The sequence below is a fragment of the Theobroma cacao genome, chromosome 6 (assembly GCF_000208745.1).
Source record: "Theobroma cacao cultivar B97-61/B2 chromosome 6, Criollo_cocoa_genome_V2, whole genome shotgun sequence".
Classification (NCBI taxonomy): domain Eukaryota; kingdom Viridiplantae; phylum Streptophyta; class Magnoliopsida; order Malvales; family Malvaceae; genus Theobroma; species Theobroma cacao.
This window is the reverse complement of record NC_030855.1, coordinates 370,308-391,926: the sequence shown is the minus strand read 5'-3', so window position 1 is coordinate 391,926 and position 21,619 is coordinate 370,308. Positions and strand designations below refer to the sequence as shown.

At 35.8% G+C, this 21,619-nt stretch overlaps 5 protein-coding genes across 6 annotated transcripts; 2 read left to right on the top strand and 3 right to left on the bottom strand.

Moving 5' to 3' along the window:
* LOC18595063 (tubulin beta chain) lies at positions 652-3,537 on the bottom strand. Its single transcript, XM_007022848.2, has 3 exons — positions 3,006-3,537; positions 2,153-2,422; positions 652-1,675 (listed from the first exon to the last, which is right to left on the bottom strand). The coding sequence occupies exons 1-3, from the start codon at positions 3,397-3,399 to the stop codon at positions 999-1,001; spliced, it is 1,341 nt and encodes a 446-aa protein (XP_007022910.1). The 5' UTR covers positions 3,400-3,537; the 3' UTR covers positions 652-998.
* LOC18595062 (uncharacterized PKHD-type hydroxylase At1g22950) lies at positions 4,518-9,296 on the bottom strand. Its single transcript, XM_007022845.2, has 9 exons — positions 8,623-9,296; positions 7,846-7,893; positions 7,410-7,586; positions 7,164-7,314; positions 6,967-7,053; positions 6,353-6,477; positions 5,791-5,909; positions 4,910-5,021; positions 4,518-4,842 (listed from the first exon to the last, which is right to left on the bottom strand). Exons 1-9 carry the CDS (start codon positions 8,920-8,922, stop codon positions 4,807-4,809), a joined length of 1,155 nt encoding a protein of 384 aa, XP_007022907.2. The 5' UTR covers positions 8,923-9,296; the 3' UTR covers positions 4,518-4,806.
* On the bottom strand, positions 10,782-12,591 carry LOC18595061. The gene has a single exon (XM_007022844.2). The coding sequence runs from the start codon at positions 12,305-12,307 to the stop codon at positions 11,063-11,065; it is 1,245 nt and encodes a 414-aa protein (XP_007022906.2). The 5' UTR covers positions 12,308-12,591; the 3' UTR covers positions 10,782-11,062.
* LOC18595060 (dihydroceramide fatty acyl 2-hydroxylase FAH1) lies at positions 14,132-16,614 on the top strand. Of its 2 annotated transcripts, none has more exons than XM_007022842.2 (7): positions 14,132-14,252; positions 14,810-14,871; positions 14,990-15,082; positions 15,233-15,429; positions 15,531-15,636; positions 15,845-15,991; positions 16,227-16,614. In XM_007022842.2, the coding sequence occupies exons 2-7, from the start codon at positions 14,821-14,823 to the stop codon at positions 16,344-16,346; spliced, it is 714 nt and encodes a 237-aa protein (XP_007022904.2). In that variant the 5' UTR covers positions 14,132-14,252; positions 14,810-14,820; the 3' UTR covers positions 16,347-16,614. The 2 variants fall into 2 exon arrangements, with proteins under 2 accessions (XP_007022904.2, XP_007022905.2); XM_007022843.2 differs by having other exon boundaries at positions 14,806-14,871.
* Positions 17,885-21,504, top strand: LOC18595059 (alpha-glucosidase). Its single transcript, XM_007022841.2, has 5 exons — positions 17,885-18,209; positions 18,326-19,065; positions 19,176-19,406; positions 19,544-20,190; positions 20,284-21,504. Exons 1-5 carry the CDS (start codon positions 17,887-17,889, stop codon positions 21,181-21,183), a joined length of 2,841 nt encoding a protein of 946 aa, XP_007022903.2. The 5' UTR covers positions 17,885-17,886; the 3' UTR covers positions 21,184-21,504.

Here is a 21,619-nt window from a genome sequence, read left to right as displayed (position 1 = left end):
GTAAGCTTATTGCTTGGATATATGTTCAGATTTTTGTCTTAAACCTCGACAGAGATTGACTTGTTCCTTGTTTCTCGCGACCACTTCTCCTTCCCACAGCATTCTCAGCCTTGTCTCAGTCACTGCTTTCTTCCGCGTGACAGCTGAAACCAACTCGCAAAATAAATAAATAAATATATATATATATATATATATAAACGCTAAATAGTGACAATTTTTATCATTATTAATTTAGTAGTTATTTATTTTCAATTAAATTTATCTATTTACTAAATCAATTGATACTTTATTTTGTAGTTATTTATTATTTTTTAAAATTTGAAAAAAAAAATCAAATTCTACTCTTTAAATAGAAAAAACATATAACAATCAATGAACCAAATATTTTTTTTTAAACAAAAAAATCATACAACAACCCATAAATAATGCTATTTATTCATATTCTTAAAACTTGTACCATTTAAAAAACTAGATTTAATTTGAAAGTGGGAGTATTTAAAAAATAAATGAAATATTTCTATTACTTTATTTGCATATTTAAAATTAATTTAAGAGAATAGTAAAAAAATGGATTTGTAGGATTCAAGATTCAAAATATAATCACCAATTACGCATTAATTACAAAAAAAAGAAAAAAGAATACAATATCAATATATAAATTTTATACATTAAATCTCAAAATGCATTGTAGCTTGAATGAACCCATTGTCAACTCCAACAAAAAATTATAGAAAAGCTACTTCATATGAATTCCATGCACACCTAGGATAAAAGAAAATTTAGACAATATCACCATCAATCTTCTAGCATTCTACTAAAGACAAACATCCATCCATTCAAGCTTTAAAAGCAATAGCATAATCTCAGATAGGAGCCACAACCATACACATCATGTCAATCTAAATTTGACATCTCAACAACATAAGCATAGCCAGCTAGAGCCAGCCAACATAGATACAAATTTCAGACCAACTGCAAGCTTATAGAGACTCCTCCCCTCAAGCTGGAACTTCCTCTTCTTCCTCCTCCTCCTCCTCGTACTCATCGTCTGCGGTGGCATCCTGGTATTGCTGGTACTCGGCAACTAAATCATTCATGTTACTCTCAGCTTCAGTAAACTCCATCTCATCCATTCCCTCACCAGTGTACCAGTGCAAGAAAGCCTTCCTCCTGAACATTGCTGTAAACTGCTCACTAACCCTCCTAAACATCTCCTGGATTGAAGTTGAATTTCCAATGAAAGTGGATGCCATTTTCAGACCCTTTGGTGGGATGTCACACACACTAGACTTGACATTGTGAGGGATCCACTCAACAAAGTATGATGAGTTCTTGTTCTGGACATTAATCATTTGTTCATCAACCTCCTTAGTGCTCATCTTACCACGGAACATTGCAGAAGCAGTTAGGTAACGGCCATGGCGTGGGTCAGCAGCACACATCATGTTTTTGGCATCCCACATCTGCTGAGTCAGTTCGGGCACAGTCAAGGCCCGGTACTGCTGTGATCCTCTGGATGTCAAGGGTGCAAATCCAACCATGAAGAAGTGTAGTCGTGGGAAGGGAATAAGGTTCACGGCAAGCTTGCGGAGATCAGAGTTCAGCTGTCCAGGGAACCGCAGACAGCATGTGACACCACTCATGGTAGCAGAGATGAGGTGGTTAAGATCACCAACTGAGTCAAGTTAAAAGAAAAAGAATATAAGCACAGAGGGCAGATCATGTATACTCTGGAAATTGATTCCATTAAGAGAAGCCACTCAATATTTTTGAAGTAGCATAAGAAAATAATAGTTATTATCCCAATTCATAGAACAAATATGAGAGCATTTATTCCTAACGCATCACATTCTTTTGTGTTTGGGGACAAAAAGTAAATGGTGCGTGTCTCTGGTAAGAAAGATACTTATGAGCAACCCAACTGAGATTTAATAAAGGGGTAGGGCTCATATGCCACCAATTCCTTAACAATTGAGCAACATCCTTTTTCACAAAGACCCAGAACAGGAAGGTAAAGCAACATAATCAAATTAATGCCCACTACATGTTTTAATTTTAAATTGTTGAAAACAAATGGAGAAACTTGCTTTAGGCAAAGCTAAAAATCCTTTGCTGCATACACTAGGCATTTAGAACTATAAATCAAACTTACAGGTGGGAGTGGCAAGCTTGAGAGTTCGGAAGCAGATGTCATACAGAGCCTCATTGTCCAACACCATGCATTCATCAGCATTCTCAACAAGCTGATGAACGGAAAGGGTAGCATTGTATGGCTCAACAACTGTATCAGATACCTTAGGAGAAGGGAAAACCGAAAATGTCAACATCATGCGATCTGGATACTCCTCCCTAATCTTGGAAATAAGAAGGGTACCCATTCCGGATCCAGTACCTCCACCCAAAGAATGACAAACTTGAAATCCTGTACCAAAAACACATAAAGTGAGATTTGAAAGCAGATATAGCTGTTTTTTTTTCCTTTTGGCCTTGCAGGAGGAGGGGGATTAGAAATGCAAATAGAGAAAACCAGAGTACAATTTAACAAGAAACTTTCAAAACAAGTTGCCACGATAATCAGTTCAAAACAATAACCACGTTGCTTCAATGGCTTAACATATTCCTCCATATATATATAACAAATTTACTTCAAAAAGGATTTGTTCATAGATATAACAGACAAGACATAATCCAAACTAAAACAGACAACAAATCTGCATTAAAAACAAACTATCTTTAAAAACCCCAAAATTGAAAGAAAAGAAAAGAGCCTGGAAAACACCCAAAATGGTTCACCGAACCCAAGATAAAAAAAAAAAAAACCAAATTTTACAAAGCATACTCAGAACTCAGAATTGAGGAAGATCCACCAATAAAATACATGACAAAATTCACAAAAGAACGAAAAAAAACCTCAAAAACGTACCGATCTCAACAAATTAAACTAAACCCATAGGTCAAAATGTGTTTTAAAGAAAAAGGGTAAAGTCAAGTTATAGGATTGATACCCTGCAAACAATCACAATTCTCAGCTTCTTTTCTGACAACGTCAAGAACAGAATCAATGAGCTCAGCTCCCTCTGTGTAATGACCCTTGGCCCAGTTGTTCCCAGCACCAGACTGCCCGAAGACGAAGTTATCTGGCCTAAAGATCTGTCCAAAAAGACCAGATCTGACGGAGTCCATAGTGCCCGGTTCAAGATCCATGAGAACAGCGCGGGGGACATACCTTCCGCCACTGGCTTCATTGTAGTAGACGTTGATACGCTCCAGCTGCAGATCGGAGTCACCGCTATACTTTCCAGTGTTGTCAATTCCATGCTCGTCGCAAATCACTTCCCAGAACTTAGCCCCGATCTGGTTCCCACATTGACCTCCTTGGATGTGCAAGATTTCTCTCATTTTCTCTTCACTTGGTTTTTTTTTTTCCTTGTGGTGGGGAAAGTGATGAGGGAGGGAAAAATGGGTTGCTTTGCTTTTTGTTGGGAAATGGAAGGATAAGAGTGAAGGATGGGCGCAGCTGCGTTGGGCTGGCTGATAAAGTTTAGCCTTTTGTAGATGAAAGAGAAAAGGACAGATTGTTGTTGTCCAAATTGGAAAAATGCTTCTATTTTTGGTGTTTAGTCCTCTGGAAAAATAGTAAATTTATTATTAATAATAAAATATTAAATTATTTTGAAATTTTATATTAAAAAATTATCATTTTTAATTTTTTTAATAAAATTTTAAATCACTTCAAGTTAAAAAAATAAATAATTATATTGTCACTAACAATTTTTTTTATTATTATTATTGTTCCACGCATTGAAACAAAATATAGGAGACAAAATTATTATTAACTTCATAGACGGATTAATAGTGTTAAACTGATTTACATTTTTGGTAAAAATTGTGTCTCCATAGATAAAATCATATAAATTAATTTTTGTATTTATTTGAATACAATATCTTATAATACTGTTATCTTAAAAAGGCTTATATTAATATCCTTCTTGTGGGAGAGTTTACTTTTTTTGTTAATAATTATATTATTGGTTAGGGATTTTACTATTGCAAGTGTGAGTGGTACGATGATTGTAGAGAATGACTGCGTTTGCTTTGCATTTCTTTGCTTCTGCTTGAGTTTGGACTTCAGGAGTTAGGAGCTTCTCTATTTTATCCAAACGTGCCATCAAGTCAATGAACAGACTGTCCTTTCATAGCAAAAAGAATGACTAATCTCTATATATATTTTTCTTTATTTTTTTCACTTGAAAAATAGAATTAAGAAAACTAAAATTAAATTATTGTAAAGATTTTGAAATGAGATTTAAAAAAAAAAAAAAAAAAACCAGTATGCATTGAGATTTAGATACAAAGAATTGTTGATGTGTCATTATTATTTCTCTCTTGAAGTATATAAAATTTATTGTACTTGAAATGGCAACCTGATGACGTTCCCTCATGCCTCATCAATTGACATGATGGTTTACTTGCAACACAACTTGTCAACCAGTTTTATGATGCTTGAAACAATGTTGGAACCAACAACAGAAAAAAACTAGTGCCACTATCTTAAAAACATAGTTCAGTTGCAGTTGTAGCTGTCTCATAAACTGGACACCCAAGACAACATGTGTATGTACAGCATTGAAGCACAATGAAGACACACAAGACCATTCACCCTTCCATCTTTACCCACCCAATTTTTTGGCAATAGTGCACATCACTAACAAAATAAGAAAAATAGCTTTGCTTGTGTCACATTGACAAGAATCCTACTATTTTACAATTTCCACAAGCAAAAACTTGTTTAAAAATAGACACACTTCAAGTCGGAGGTTTTCCTTCCCTCTTCAGTAATTCCTGATCAAAGTAGACAGTCAGAATTTATATTTTTATTTTCTACAAAAACAATTGATTTGGACTTCACCTGTTTCGTAGCAGCAATTGAAACACGCTGCCTTTCTTTTTTCTCGCGTTGGCACTCTCCACACCAGCTTGAGAAATCTTTCTGATATTTCCTCAGCTCTCGAAAGACCGAACTAGAAGAAAATTTTGCATGCATTTTAAACTAATTGGGGGAAAAAAAAATGCACTAGTTCTAAATCTCACAATACAATTTAAGGAATGTGGACCAAAGTGAAGCTCAGCGTATACATAAGTAAGAAGTCTGAGAGCATCCTATGCCTCATACATTGTAACTTGTTATCTAAACTGAAAACTCTCAGCTCTCAGAAAAAGAACACCACTCCACATTATTGCATCTCAGTAGGCTTTGTTAACAAGTTTCAAACAATACAAGCACAATGCAGCCCAAAGAATTTCAGAACAAAACCCTTATTGATACTTTTGTTAGAAAATATGGCAAATAAGCCCCTAGATAACTCCAACTTAATAATTTCTTTCCAACAAGTTAGATTTATAAAAAATACATAAATGACCAAAAATATGACAGCGAATTCAGGTAGCACCATTCTCCAAAGATGCAAGTGCCAACTATATTAAACTTTCAGTCATCCACTAATATTTTATCTCATTTCAACTCCTAAAACAAGTCTAAATTCTAAATGTAGTCAAACAAATAGCCCAATAGTTTAAATTCTAAATTAAATTCTTCGTATTTCAATATTAAATATTACATAAAGATATTCAAATGCAAACCGATGAGCAACTTGTATTAAAGTGGTATTCTTTTTCCAACTTAGAGAAGTAAGTCATGTTCCCATTACAACTTTAAGAGAGACTCCTGATCCCTCCAAAAGGCTATTACATGTTTGGTACGTTTATACTAAGGGTGTAAAAGAAAGATACCTTCTGCACCACAAAAGTAAGTTGACCCGATGACCAGATGTTGTGGCTCTTGCACCATGCCTATGGCGCCCGCGATGAAGAACTGCACGTCCTGGAACATGGGAATAATCCAAAATTTCCTGGAATGCAGAACAATGAGAAAACATTAAAAAAATGATCATTTTGGTACAATGACTAACAAATTAACAATAGAGGACATACCACATCTATATATATGTGTATATATATATATGTATGTATGTATATTCTTCTATGAACCAATATCTGCTAACCAATTTAAATAATATGGCCTATCACCTGTTGTCTAGGAAAATTATATTACGAAGACATCAGCAATTTATTTTGTTTAAGTAATCTGTAATTTCATGTTCTCATTTGGGTTAGTTCTCCTTATTGCTACATTTTAGGGAACCTTCTTATCAAACTGACACTAAACTTCATCCTGATGCTTTGTGGAACATGCAGTTATTAGAGCTGAATGGTTAAGCCAAAGGAAAGTTTCAGTTCCTGCACCTTAAAATGAACAGTAGTAAGAAAGAATTGAACAGAAAGGTTAGCATACATCTGACTGGGTTTCTGTATTGACATGTTTATCACAACGAACACCTCGAAAGAACAAGTCTCCTCCAGAAAATTGTTTACCCAAGCAAACATTTAAGGTGACTTCTGAATCATCCACATGGAAACCTACAGAGACAAAGCTACAGAAGTTTGTGAAGCTACTACCTTAAAAACAAGATTTTAACAGAACAAGTAGGTTAACAAAACAAGCATCAACAATTAAAATTTAATATGCACCAAAATTAAAATATTAGGAAGAAAGCATAGCCAATCATGCTCATATTATGGGCTGTTATAAGAAAAACGATGATCATCATGAAATGTAAGAAAATAAATGTGCCATCATTTAATGAGGAAAAGAAAGACCTCAAGTTATAAGCAACGCACAAAGCTCGTGATTTAAACGTCTTAAGAAATGAAGAAAATTATTTTGTGCAATACCTTCTGAACACTTAACTGTAGATCAGTTTTCATCTACCGTAGCTAATGATTTATTCTCCTAACGGTAGTGGATGATAAACGGCACAGATTACATAAACCATAAACTGCCATCATTCAGATAACTTATGGCAAGGATTTAATCAAAAAAGAAAATAGAAAGAAGTTAGAACCTACCAAGCTCAACATCCCTGTCAATTCCATATTCAACAACAAAACCATGATGAGAATCCAGCGTAGATCCACCCACATCAGAAAAGAAAACTGCAGACCATTTCCAAAATATATATTAAAAACAATAAGGTATCAGCTTTAACTCTAAAATATATTTTAGCATGCACTTAAGATCTCATGATGGACGGAAAATTAAATACCTTTGGAAATAGGTCGAATAAAGTCCTCCATCAACTTATCAAGCATGGTCTCCAGACCGAAGTCATCTAAAACAGCGCCAAATTTGTTCATTGTGTTTGGACGCATAATTCTGAATTTTGTTTCATGGACCCATTTTTCGAAGTTTTCTACCTAAGCAATCAGAACCTGATAAGAAAAATATAAAAACTAAAAAACAAGAAAGTTTAAAGTAAAAAATGCCAAATGAGAAGAGGCAGCAATGATACCTCAGATAACAACAATTCACAGAAATGGGGTTGAAGCATTTCAAATGTAAAAACCCCAAGAGCAGGCTCTGCCATTATACTTCGAAAACTTTCCTCTTTATTCTCATTAATTGCTTTGAGAAATGAGGGGACAAAGAAGTTAGAGGCATGCATGGCGTACAACTCCCTATGCAGCGGCTGCATAAAGTAGAGATCACTTAAGCAGAAAAGAAATATAAACCTTATAAAGATTACACACAAAAATGCAATCTGCAAAAGGAAAAACAAAAGGCCACTGCAAGGCACTTCTACTTATTTTAATCATGGCAACCATAAAGGGTCAATCATGATATATCTCACAAACAGCATAGTATGGAAAGTTTGCAGGCATAAATTAAGTATTCCCCAATGGCATAAGCACAAGCAATCCTAGTCAAACCTTAACTACGATATGTACCTGATAGTGTGATATAATCTTTTGCCTGTATTCTCGATGCCTTTGAACCTGTTCAAAAATTTCAAACGGTGAGAAAAAACACAGCTAAATGGAAAAGGAAAATTAAGAGAGAAAAATAACCACAAATTAGAAGTTCAACAAAATGTGAGAATGACAAACATTGACCAACATAAAATGCATAACATTGCAGAAAATACAGAACAATGACAAATTATATAGATACAGATTGAAACTTAAAATTAGTCCAATGGCAATAAGGAACACAGAACCCATCTATCAATTATGACAGATGATTTAATATCTCATTTCATCCAAATCCAACTCAACAATAATAGGCAACTAATAAATCCAAGATAAGACGAAAAAGAATTCACTTCTTTTTCCCCCTTGTTCCAGCATTTGTTCACCACTATTTCTCAATCAGCCAAAAAGGGATTTGAAACAATCAATGCTTCTTAGCATGTTCGTTTAATTTAAAATCTGCAATAAAACAATCATTTCCTGAAATAAAAATTTTAAATTTTAAATATTAAATATATTCCTTGCACTCTATTACAAATTTATCTGATTTTCACCTTCATTAACATAATGCTTAAAGTTTAACTAGAAAATCAACATAATTCAAAATTTACACTATCATTTCATTTCATCCCAAAAGAAAAAGAATTCACGGCCATTTAGATCGTAAAATACGACATTACACTCAGGAAAGAAATTTTCGAACCTGAAAGTTAAACATATAATAATAAAAAATTAAAAAAAAAAAAAAGGGCTTACGCGAGTACGTTCGCCTTCTGGAGAGTAACGAAGGATAATATCGCGCATGTAATTAAGCTTGGAGTCGCGAGAGAGTGAGAGCATCGGAGGAGGCAAGTAACGTTCCAGGGAGCTGAACAGAAGTGGACTGAACTCCAACTGCAAACCCTCGTAGGTCTCCGGCTTGTGCTCCGTATTAGGGTTCAGCCGTAGCCGGTGCGCCGTCGCCATGCTCGGCAACACCGCCACACCGTTTCCGTTACAACCAGCGCTCGGGGGCGTTGGCTGTTGGGGCTCTTTTCTAGTCAGATCGAACGACATGGTTTTCTATATCGTTTCTCGATTCGGTAGAATGCGGAATCGGGCAATGCCCAGGTCATGAACGGGCTTGTTTCTAAGCTCCTAAACAAACAAAAAACAAGGAATTTCTATCTGAAAAAAAGAGGAGAAAAACAATTTCAAACACATTTCCTTGAGCCTAACAACAATTTCTAACCATTTATACAAATATATTGGAAATTCAAAAGAATAGGTGAGCAAAACCAATGCAAAGAAGAAAAACAACGGAGGAAGGAAGCGGCGAAAAGCCAAATATTTTAGAGTTAGGGTGTTAGGGTTTTAAGTTGGCATCCGGATTTGTGCAAGGCAGACGAGGCGATGCCCTCCGGGCTGGAGATGAAGGCTACTTTAAAAGGTTCCACATGTCAAAATTACCTTTTCATATATAGATATTTGGGCAATGGATATGGACTTTTCATTGTCCAATTTACTTTTCCTTCAATTTTAGAAGCTAAACCCATATATACACATAATGTTAAAAAAAAACTCTTAAATTATTTAAAAAACTTTAAATAAATCTTTACTCTATTATTACGTTAAATTAAATTTTTATATATTTATTTTAAATCAAATAAATCTTTATAAGTAATAATGGATTAATTGCTATTAATCAAAATACTACTTATTATTTTATATTTATCCAATATTAATATAATGTTAACGTAAAGAGTGAAAAAAATTATATAATCATATTATTTTATCAAATTAACATATCATATTATCATCAATTATGATATTTTAATATATCATATCAGTATTACGCGATATAAAAATTTATTTAAATTTTTAAAAATGTTATTCATTTTATCGATTAAAAAGTGGATATTCAATTTGGAACGAAAAGAATTTATCGATCAAAATTGGTTTTTAACAAGTTCATAAACGAACCTTACATGAATTTGTTCATGTGCATAAATGAATCTGATTCACCTTTGTTCACGCTCAATTCTTTTATTAAACGAGTTTTAAATTTTGTTTCGATTAACTCATCCAACAAACATAAACAAGTATAAATTGAGGCTTTTTACAAACTCATGTCATACATGAGAGTCAAAGCAAATTACATGTCTCCTATCACATAATTGACTAATAAAATCATGCTCTAAGTCTAAGACGCGTTACTAGCGGTTTCCTTGGCGTTGTCACTCAAAGGTACACTTGCACCCTTCTTCTTTGAATTGCAACTATGGAAATACCGTCACCATGACTGCTTTTCTTTTGATTGAACCTTTAAACATCTTTCATTTGACCCTTTTACTCAACATCCCATGTCTCATAGTCACAATCTCCTAATATATAAGATATTTGTAGAACTAAAGGTTCACAAAAAAATTAAAATTAATGATGATTACTACTAGACTCTAACCTTGATTAAGTAAATCTTTTTCTTCAATATATTTGTTTTATGTTTATTTTATTATTATTATTATATATATGTATATAAATTATTATAAGTTTTGTCCTTACTATATAAATGTGAATTCTATGAAATGCAGCATCTCTTGATTTCTGCACCCAACATTATTTGAAATTTGTATAATTAAGGCTTCATTTGTCTTAAAGCTGCATTAAGGACTAAGTCATTGAAAAAAACATTGACATAGAATCTCAAAACAATAACCCCAATAATAAATTCAGCTCAATGGTTCCCATTTTAAAAATTTCCATGACAGACAAAATCTTCCAATGTGGCTTGTTTGCTTTTCGTTTGTCTTGAATGTCGTAGGATTGACAAGTGAATGTCCAAGCCATGGAGAGTGGAGAGCAGAGCTTTGGTACTGATCATTTAGCTTGCAAATGGCGGCATGGAACCATGCAATGGCAAAAATGTAACACTCGAATTGCAGAGTTAAATCAACGAATGTTGTATATATGTGAATTTACAGTTCAAATTACAACAAAATCAAGTTGCCCTGCCCGACAGACACGTTGGCACTACTCCCTATCATCAGCCACGCTTCAAGCAGCAGATTCAACCAGAAGCTAAATCTACAGAACCACTTGAAAAGCTAGAGAGAAGATGCTGATGCTTTCTAGTTTCTTCTCAGACAAGCTGCCACACCCTAGAAATCAATGTGGCGCATCAGGATTGGGACAGGAGAGAAAGATCATGTGCCCCATTTCAGCATCTCCTTAGCCTCCCAAATCCAATATATCTTACTATCAAACACCATACAAGTGTAAGCAAAAGGGCAAGACCCCGCCCACCTACAAGTCCAGCTAGAACGATCACAAACAGAATCAGATACCCTGATTTCCCTTTTCTATCATTCCCCACTTTGTTTTTAACTACTCCCATTCCTGACTCCTCAACCCACAAAAGTTGAGCACAAGTTGAAATCCTGTCTCCTAATTCCTCAACTTGCTTGCAACTTTCTTCCTCTACCTCTACTTGTGATTCATCTTCTCCATCATCGGCCTCCGGCCCTTGTTTTCCCTCTTCAATCTTGTCTGATTTATCTATTTCCACTCCCGATTGAGTACATGGTTCATCCCTGTCATTACTCTTCCCCTGCTTCTTTCCATTACGCAACTTCTTTGGCACTAATTTCCTGATCAAATTTGCTTTGATTCTAGCACTCCGACTACGCTCACTTCTACATATCAAGATTTCCCTTATTTTCTCCATCCCCTCCACTTTTATCTGCGTCTCCAAACTTTCACTGTCACACCCCTTATCTACGGAATCAAATTTCGATTCCGCGATCTGAATTTCCTCAACGCAATCATCTTCCAATTCAGTCAACCCATAAGAATCAGAAAAGAGAGTGCCTTGTTGTTTCACAACCAATTCCTGCGCTGATCCTTGTTCCCAATCCCATCTCTTCAAAACCAGCAAACCCTTTTGAATCCAAGAATCCAATAAAAGCATCTTAGACTCTGGTCTTAAGAAACCAAAAAACCGCGTCCCAACAAACTCTACTAGCACAAGCAAGAATGCCGCCACCATGAACCAAACCGCAAGGTTCCTGCTACTGACAGCCAGAGCTACCACTAGAAAAATTTTAAACGCCGCATGGAAGGCAATCCTCTCCTCGCATTCTCTCTTGACCAACACTAACTGCCCAACATCTACGTCAGGAGATCGTAGCTCTTCTTTGCATGGAGGGGAAGGGAATGATTTGGGAGGCGAGGAGGGTTGATGCAGGGTGGGAGGGGTTTGCATCTGGGGGGGGCTGGAACTGGGACTGGATTTCCTTTTGGAGGATTTCCTCAAGCGATCACGGTTCTTGACGAAGAGATCGATGAGGGAGGTTGGGAATCCAGTCTCCACCACAAGCGATCCGCCGCGTTTGGGGGATTGGTGGAGGTCGGCAACCAGCCGGGAGATACGAGTAACTTTGGCTTTCTTCCACGGAAAAGGCATGGTACAAAGAAAAACCAAAACCTAAAGAAAGAAAAAAACAAAACTGGGTCTTTTCTTTTCTGTTCTTTCCTTCCTGGTTGTTAAGTTGATTGTTTGGTTGAAGGGAAAGAGGAAACGAATTAAAAAGAAAATTGGGTATGAAGGACTACATGATTATGCTTTAAAACCCAGGCGAGGCAGGAGACAAGAAAGTAGAAGACGCGTGGGGGGAGAAGGTTTGGATTCAGAGGAAAGTGGAGCGATGTTGTTGTGCCTTTTCTCTTTCTTTTGTCGGTCAATTTTCAGTTCTCTTTTTTCTTTTTTATAATTTATTTTGTATAAAAGATGGTTAATTTGTTTTTCTTTGTTAATATTTGGAGTTTGTTTCCTAACTGAAGGAGGAAATTCTAGTTTTAAAGTTTATTTAGATTTACTAAATTTGACCCTTTATTTTTTTTCCCTTTTTTTCTTTTATTTTATATATCGAAAATACAATTTTTAAGCTGTATAAATAATTTAATAAATGTCTTTAATTATAGCTTTATATATATATATATATATATATATATATAACCAACCCTAACTTTTTAATTTTTTTACTTTTTANTAAATAATTATAATTTGAATTTCTTTGGATAATGATAATTGGAATTTTAGTTTGTGATAATCATTTTGTTTTTGATTATACCAAGTGATTAATCAATTTAGATTTTTCAAAAAATATTTTTATTTAAACTTAATAGTGCTATGCTTTCTTACTTTGCCATGTCATATTCTACATTGACATGTTTTTCATTCATACAAGAATTTCCCTTTGGAAAGTGAATCCATGAACACAAATAGAATCACATTTATGTTGTGTATGCTTCATGGGATGAGTTTGATTGGCAGGCAGGCAGGCACTAACAAAGGAGGAAAAGGATAGGCGGATTACTTCAATTAAATAATACTAATAATAATAATAATAAAAGATTTCAACACACAATTTGAACATTTCGATGGTGGAAATTAATGGAATTCAAAGCAATGGGTGAGGAGGAAATTGGGGGGAAGTGGGACACAATCATTTTTGCATAGGACTAGGCACATTAAAACGAGAAGCATGTGGTGCTATTCATTATGCTTGCTTGACTAAGTTTCTGCTCTTTTCCATACTTTACCACAGCTTTTCACTCTTCTACTTTCCCCATCTTTTTATTTTTATTTTTATTTTTTATTTGTTGTGGATGGGGTTATATGATTCTTCCTCACGTCACATGTCACCTTCATCCTGTTGTCACGATAACGATGCGACTGACGGTTTAATTGATATCTTTTTAAAAAATACCAGTGATGGTATTATTTAAAAGATAAATTAACCAATAACTATTAAAATTATTTGTATTAAATAAATTTTGTTGACATTTGAAATTTATTGAAACTAATGACTCCATTTATATTTTTTGTTTAATTCTTGTTAATTATAGTATTCTTGTTAATAGATCTTACTGATATTATAGAACCATATTTTAAAATCATGTATATCAAATTTTAACAATATATTAAGATATATAATAATATATTATATTTGCTATACCATTGAAATTAATATTATCATTATGTTGTAGTACTATTTATTATACATTAATTAAATGAATATGTATAAAATGATTTTCATAAACAATATAATGTATTATTTGATATTTATAGTACAATTGTTCATTATTTACTTGTTAAAACTAGTTTATGTGTTAAATTGGTAAGCCTTGAACATGAGGTGCAGCTGTGATTTCGATTTTGGAAGGCTGAACACCCGCCCTTTACTTGGGCATGCATTTCGGCCTGAAAATAAAGGAGCTTTTCCTCACAATTCACACAGGAGGAGAATTAAGCATCCATTGAAAACAAAACAAAAACTATTGTTTGTGGGGGGGATCTTCACGACTCAAGAGCTCCCTGGAGGGTCTTGCATTGCTGCACTAACAAGGTTTCTCTCACTTTCTTTCTTTCTTCCTTCTTTCTTTTTTGTTGTAAATGTGATTCATTGCTTGACAAAGTTTGGAAATGAAATATGAAACTGATTTGGATGTCACAGGAAACTTCATTAGGTTTGATGCAGCCATTAACTGAAGAATTTCATAGTTCGAAAGATTTTTTAATTCATTTTTACGTCGCAATGATATTAATTTTTTAAATGAAAGATACATGTATTTATTATCGAGTCAAATACCTTTTGCTCTTTTGAACATTGGGATAAACTTGGGATCGATGGAAGCCAAGTTTTGAGGTGGTGGAGGTTTTGTAGTTCTGTACTTAGTTTCCAATAGTATTAAATACTATTGGAATTGAAGGGTGGAAATTCAAGAGTACCGTATTATCTCTTTCACTAGGCCATGCCACATTTAATCTATTATCCAAATATTCATGCTTAGGAAGTTATAGACAATTTACATAAGTGGTTTTGTGTTTCTTCTGAAATTATCCATTGATTTTTTGTTTTGCTGCTGTTTCTCTTTTATTTGGTTGATAATTCATACAAGACAGAAGCTGCCAGGATGGTCAAAAAGCCTTTTACGGTAGATTTGGATAAGCCGCTTGTATTCCAGGTCTGATCCAAGGCCCTCTACTTCCTAAAACAATGAACTCCTAATTTGCTTCACCAGTACTTGGAGTTCTGGTTCTGTTCCTATGATCTGGTGCTTGATTAACTGAGAATTTTCACAGGTTGGCCATCTTGGGGAAGCTTATGACAAATGGGTTCACCAACCTGTTGTTAGCAAGGAATGCCCTCGATTTTTTGGCAATGACTTTTGTGAGGTATTGATCCCTTGTCTTTCCATTCAGGCAGTTCTAGAATTACAAAACAGAATATATATGGAGATATTGACATTCACATGCTTCGTCATTGTTCTTTTATTCTCCCTGATTCTTGAATGAATGGTGTGGACAAATATATTGCTTGAACAGCTCTTGACACGCACGAAATGGTGGGTGATCCCACTCGTTTGGCTACCAGTTGTATGTTGGTTTGTTTCCACCTTCATCCAAAGAGGTCTTACTCCTACTCAGGCAGCCTCAGCAGTAGCCGGTGGCGTCTTCATTTGGACATTGATTGAGTATACTTTGCACCGCTTTCTTTTCCATATGAAAACAACAAGTTATTGGTCAGTTCTCATTCTCTGTCCCCTCTCTCCATTTCTCGCTGTTTACCGTCTTCTTAAGCAACTTGGCATGCTGACGCAAGTTCGGGAAAATTTCCTTTCAGGGGTAACACCTTGCACTTTCTCCTTCATGGCTGCCATCACAAGCACCCCATGGATAGACTACGACTCGTTTTCCCCCCAGTTGCAACAGCAATTCTCTGTGTGCCAGTATGTTAATTTGTTGTAAACTCTTTGCCTATCTTCTATACCGAGTGTGCTATAGTTAAGAGATTTCTCTTTTATCTACCAAAGAGAATTCTTGTGTGTATTTCCAGGTTTCAGAATTAGAAATCCAAGTGTAAAATCGAAACCAATTTCAATTGCTTATGGATTACTTAAGCTGATTCTGATTCAGCATGTGTTTTTTGATTGCTAGGTGTGGAGCCTGTTTAAGCTTTTTTCCACTCCATCAACTACTCCAGCTTTATTTGCAGGTGGGTTGCTGGGATATGTAATCTATGACTGCACCCATTACTACTTGCACCATGGAAAGCCATCTGAAGGGTTAAGTCAAACTCTCAAGGTAAAAACTCTTTTTCCTTTTTTTGCTGCCAATTTATTTGAAAGGAAGTGCCTGCTGTTGTTAAGGTAAAAGAATAAAGTAGAGAGTGAAATATATAGCAGTGAAAAGAATGAGAGCCCTCATGGTCATAGTCAGGCAGGCCAACTTACCATAGATATAAGATTATGATATAATACCCTTTGGGTTAAAGAAAACTCCTTGAATAATCATTTCTCTTGGTGTTTTGATTTGACAGAGATATCACTTGAATCATCACTTTAGAGTTCAAAGCAAAGGGTTTGGGATTACTTCTTCAATTTGGGACCATGTCTTTGGAACATATCCTGCAATGAGGGCAACAGAAAAAAGTAGATGACTCGTTTATGTTGTATAGTTGGAAGGAATGCAACCAACCTCCAGGCTTGGCTTTTTGTATCATATTTTCTTGTTTGCTATAGCTCCCATGCTTCCTCCTCATATATCATTGCTTGTTCGGAGGTAGACAGCAACTCTTTTTGTTTTGTCCCTGACATTGGAATCTAATGATTGAAGCAAAAAACCATAGATTTGGAAAAGGGGAAGACCATGATATATGGTGTTGCCAATTATTGGTGAAGAACTATATGTTTCTAGCTCTTTTATTATTATTATTATTATTATTATTATTATTACTATTTTGGTTCTCCTACTGGGCAGTTGCATTTTATAATATGATCGAATTTTAGATAGATATGTTATAAATTTTGAAAATTTAAATATAATTATATGCATAGACTATTAGTTAATTTCTGTGTATTTACAATAGATTTAAATAGGTAAAAGTATCTTATGTATCGTACAAATTACAAGTGAGTGTGTATTATAGAGAAAGGTAACTGGTTAACATATATATTATGCTATTTAATGAATAATTCTATTCAATAAATCATTTAGATATAAATGTAACAAACATAGAAACTTTTGCATAGATTTTGAATTGGAACGTATAAAATTCATAATTTATCTTTCCTTTTTAATTTAACCATGGTCTCAGGGCGTATATGCATGGGAAATTAACATTTAGAAACTTCATAAAGAAAGAGAATGAGAAAGTAAGGGGGGAAAAAAAGGTTTTATTTGTTATATTAAAAAAGGGGAAAGAATTGAAACCTTTAGAGAGAAAAAGACGAAAAAGGGGAATAAAAGCCAATTGATGGAGAAAGAAAAAGATATAATATATAGAATATTCTTTACATAATACATATATATATATATATAATATATATATATATATATATATATATATACCTTGAATTAGCACAAAATATATATGTCTACAATATCATATAAATTACAATTAAAGTATTTGATGCAGTTCCTTATTTAAACTTGCAAAAGCAATGAGATTGTTACACATGCAGTGCATGTGGTCAGCATTTGACATTCATGTGACATTTTATTCCAATGTTAGCATATCCATGTGGAAATTGCTTTATAACCCACTTGCATAATTTAAATAAAAAAAAATAGTATATCTTAAGAGACTTAGAGTGACAACTTGATAATGGTCTTGCCCTTTGACCAACATCACCTCCATGACTGGCTGTTGATATAATATTGCATATATTTTACATATCCCAATCTCAATTACTACATATATTAAATATGATATACTATTTGTTATCATCCGTACTTATTAAATTAATAATTTATATTTGATACACGTAAACATAATCTCATTTCATAAATGTAAGCGACAATATTAAATTCAGTGATAATATATAAAATTTTTAAGCCATTGATACACAGAATATGAAATTTTATTGACTATAGAGCAGAAGTCAAGAGTAGGAAGAAGAGTAATTAAATGAAGCGAGAAATGCGGAAAAAAAAAAAACAAAAATACCATTTTCCTTAAAATAAATATCAATGGCTGAATGAAAGCAATAGCTTATCGTTTTGGTCCAAGTCGCTCGTGGAATAAAGGATACAAGCCAGTTTACTTCCCTCATCAAAAGGAAACCAAAACAACCATGGATAGATTGGACTTGAAGCACTTGTTTCATAATCTATTTGTGTTATTCATCATTGTTTGCTTTTCTTCCTCTGTCCATGGAAGTAGTGAAGCAGTTGGATATGGCTACAAGCTCAAATCTGTTTCCGTCGATGCAAATGGAAAATGGTTGACCGCTGATCTTGGTCTTATCCGCAACTCCTCTGTTTATGGACCTGACATTCAAAATCTGAGTCTTTTTGCCAGGTAAGTGCTAGAGGATATGGGATTGTTTGTTTTAATCGTGTAAGGTTGTTTTTTCCATGGAAAGTAAAGATTTTCATGGTCACTGATAGCCTCTGCTGACTGCTTTCTATGTGAAGCTTTGAGACAAGCAATCGTTTGAGAATCAAAGTTACAGATTCAGGCCATGAAAGATGGGAAATCGGACAGGAAATCATTCCCCGTCAATCTCAATTCCCACACCGGTCATTGCCAGAAAACCATCGGAGCTCATCCGCAAAGTACCAAGGCCAAACACCGAAGCAGCAGAAGGAAAACTACTACGTGTCGGACCCAACATCGGACCTCATCTTCACCCTCCATAACACCACGCCATTCGGGTTCTCCGTGAGGCGCCGCTCCTCAGGCGACATTCTTTTCGACACATCGCCGGATGCTTCCGATTCGGGCACTTTCCTGGTGTTCAAGGACCAATATATTCAACTCTCCTCCTCCCTGCCACAAGGCAGGTCTTCACTTTATGGACTGGGAGAGCACACCAAGAGATCCTTCAAGTTGCAACATAATGACACTTTGACTTTGTGGAATGCGGATTTGGCAAGTGCTAATCTGGATGTTAATCTTTATGGATCACATCCCTTTTACCTTGACATCAGATCAGCATCCGCAGATGGCAAAGTATCAGCAGGAACTACCCATGGAGTTCTGTTGCTTAACAGCAATGGGATGGACATTGTTTATGGTGGAAACAGGATAACTTACAAGATTATTGGAGGTGTCATAGATTTGTATGTTTTTGCCGGGCCACTGCCGGACAGAGTCATGGAGCAGTACACCCAGCTTATTGGCCGCCCTGCTGCTATGCCTTATTGGTCCTTTGGTAAGTATGCACCCTTCTTTCTTTTCTTTTCTTTTCTTTATTTTTCAGAGTTATTCTCCTTCTCCTAATTCCATTGAATCACTCATTTGGCCATTAATTGCATCTTAAAGGATTCCACCAGTGCCGATATGGGTACAAAAATGTTTCTGATATCAAGGGTGTGGTTGCGGGCTATGCAAAAGCTAGGATTCCTCTTGAAGTTATGTGGACGGATATCGATTACATGGATGGATTCAAGGATTTCACTCTTGACCCTGTCAACTTTCCCAAGGACCAGATGAAAACATTTGTTGATAAGCTTCATCAGAATGACCAGAAATACGTGGTCATCATAGATCCTGGTACGTATGTCTGTCAAGACTCTCTAGATATTAATGCTGAAATTCAGATTGCATTAATGCATGTTTGAACAGATCAGATTTGTTAAGCATTCTCGAAACAAGTACATTAAATTTTTCACTTCATGCAATCTCCACAGGAATCAGTGTAAACAGTACATATGGAACCTACATCAGGGGGATGCAAGCTGATATATTCATAAAACGAGATGGCGTCCCTTACTTGGGACAAGTTTGGCCTGGTCCAGTCTACTTCCCAGATTTTGTAAATCCGCGCACTGAAACATATTGGGCTGGTGAGATCAAAACGTTTCGAGATTTTCTCCCTGTTGATGGTCTTTGGCTCGATATGAACGAGATATCCAATTTCATAACCTCCCCTCCAACCCCAAATTCTGCCCTGGATGATCCTGCATACAAGATTAATAACCAGGGAATCCAGCGGCCTATCAACAACAAAACGGTTCCTGCCGCATCTCTACATTTTGGTAACCTGACAGAGTACAATGCCCATAACCTGTATGGTTTACTAGAATGCAAAGCTACTCACGCAGCATTGATTAATGTGACCGGAAAAAGGCCATTTATACTTAGCAGATCAACTTTTGTAAGCTCGGGAAAGTATGCAGCCCACTGGACGGGAGACAATGTAGCCACTTGGGAGGATTTGGCATACACAATCCCATCAATTTTGAATTTCGGACTCTTTGGGATTCCAATGGTAGGAGCTGATATTTGTGGCTTTTCCGGGGATACGACTGAAGATCTGTGCCAACGATGGATTCAGGTAAGGAAAAGTTCCTCAGCCTTAATTTCGAACACCAACTGATATGCTCTTTCATGTGATCAAACAAGTTTTAATTTGCCTAATTTGATGCAGCTTGGGGCCTTTTACCCTTTTGCTAGAGATCACTCTGACTTTTATACGATTCGTCAAGAGCTCTATCTCTGGGATTCAGTTGCTGCATCAGCTAGGAAGGTGCTCGGCCTCCGCTATCGCCTGCTCCCATACTTTTACACTCTAATGTACGAGGCACACCAGAAAGGAACTCCCATTGCAAGGCCCCTTTTCTTCACATTCCCCCAGGATATTCACACTTACGAAATCAATTCGCAATTTCTCCTCGGAAAGGGTATAATGGTGTCACCTGTACTGAAGTCAAAAGCAGTCTCTGTTGATGCTTACTTCCCATCCGGAAATTGGTTTGACCTCTTCAATTACTCCAACTCAGTGAGTGCAAACTCTGGAAAATACTTCACCCTTGCTGCGCCACGAGATCATATAAACGTGCATGTTCGAGAAGGTAACATTATAGCCATGCAGGGAGAGGCCAGGACAACCAAAGCTGCTCGTATGACACCATTCCAACTCTTGGTGGCTGTCAGCAGCACCGAAACCATGACTGGACAAGTTTTCTTGGATGACGGGGAGGAAGTGGAGATGGGAGTAGAGGGGGGCAAGTGGAGTTTGGTGAGATTTTATGGAGGAATTTCATCTTCCGGCGATGAAGTGTTTGTCAGATCAGAGGTTGAGAATGGAGCATTTGCTTTGAGTCAAAAGTGGATGATAGAGAGAGTGACATTCATAGGGTTGGAAAATGTTGAGAGGTTGAAAGGGTATGAATTAAGCAGTGGCAACAACAAAACAAACTTGCATGCAAATCCACTTGTGAAGGCAAGATTAGACAAGAATGCAATATTCCAAATTGTGGAGGTCTCAGGACTGAGGCAACCGGTCGGACAGGAGTTCAATTTGCAACTCAAAACTCAGAAAAAATAGGTTTGGAGAAGAGCAATATCACTCACTGCAGAGTGCAGGGTCATTATATATTCCCCCAAAATATAATAACAATAAAATGATGATCCTCAAGTTGAAAAGGGAATCAATCCCTATTGCAATCCAAGTTTGATCAGGGTAAATTAGATTAAGGCGTCATTTTCTTTTTCCCTTTGGTAAGGAATAAACCATCTTGTAAGGCCACACAGCTGAACTCAAAGCTGGAGCCCGATCCTGTATGATTTCGGCTAGTTGGGCAAAGAACCACCTGAGTGCATCCTGCTTGCATGACTTGAATAATGGATAATCTATTCACCGGGGAAACTTGAGCTTGCCTCATACTAAGTCCGAAAAGGTCATCTCATTTATCCGAACCAGACTTAATTAGATTTAATCAAAAAAGAAAACAATCTAATCAACTCAACTCAAACCTAAACCT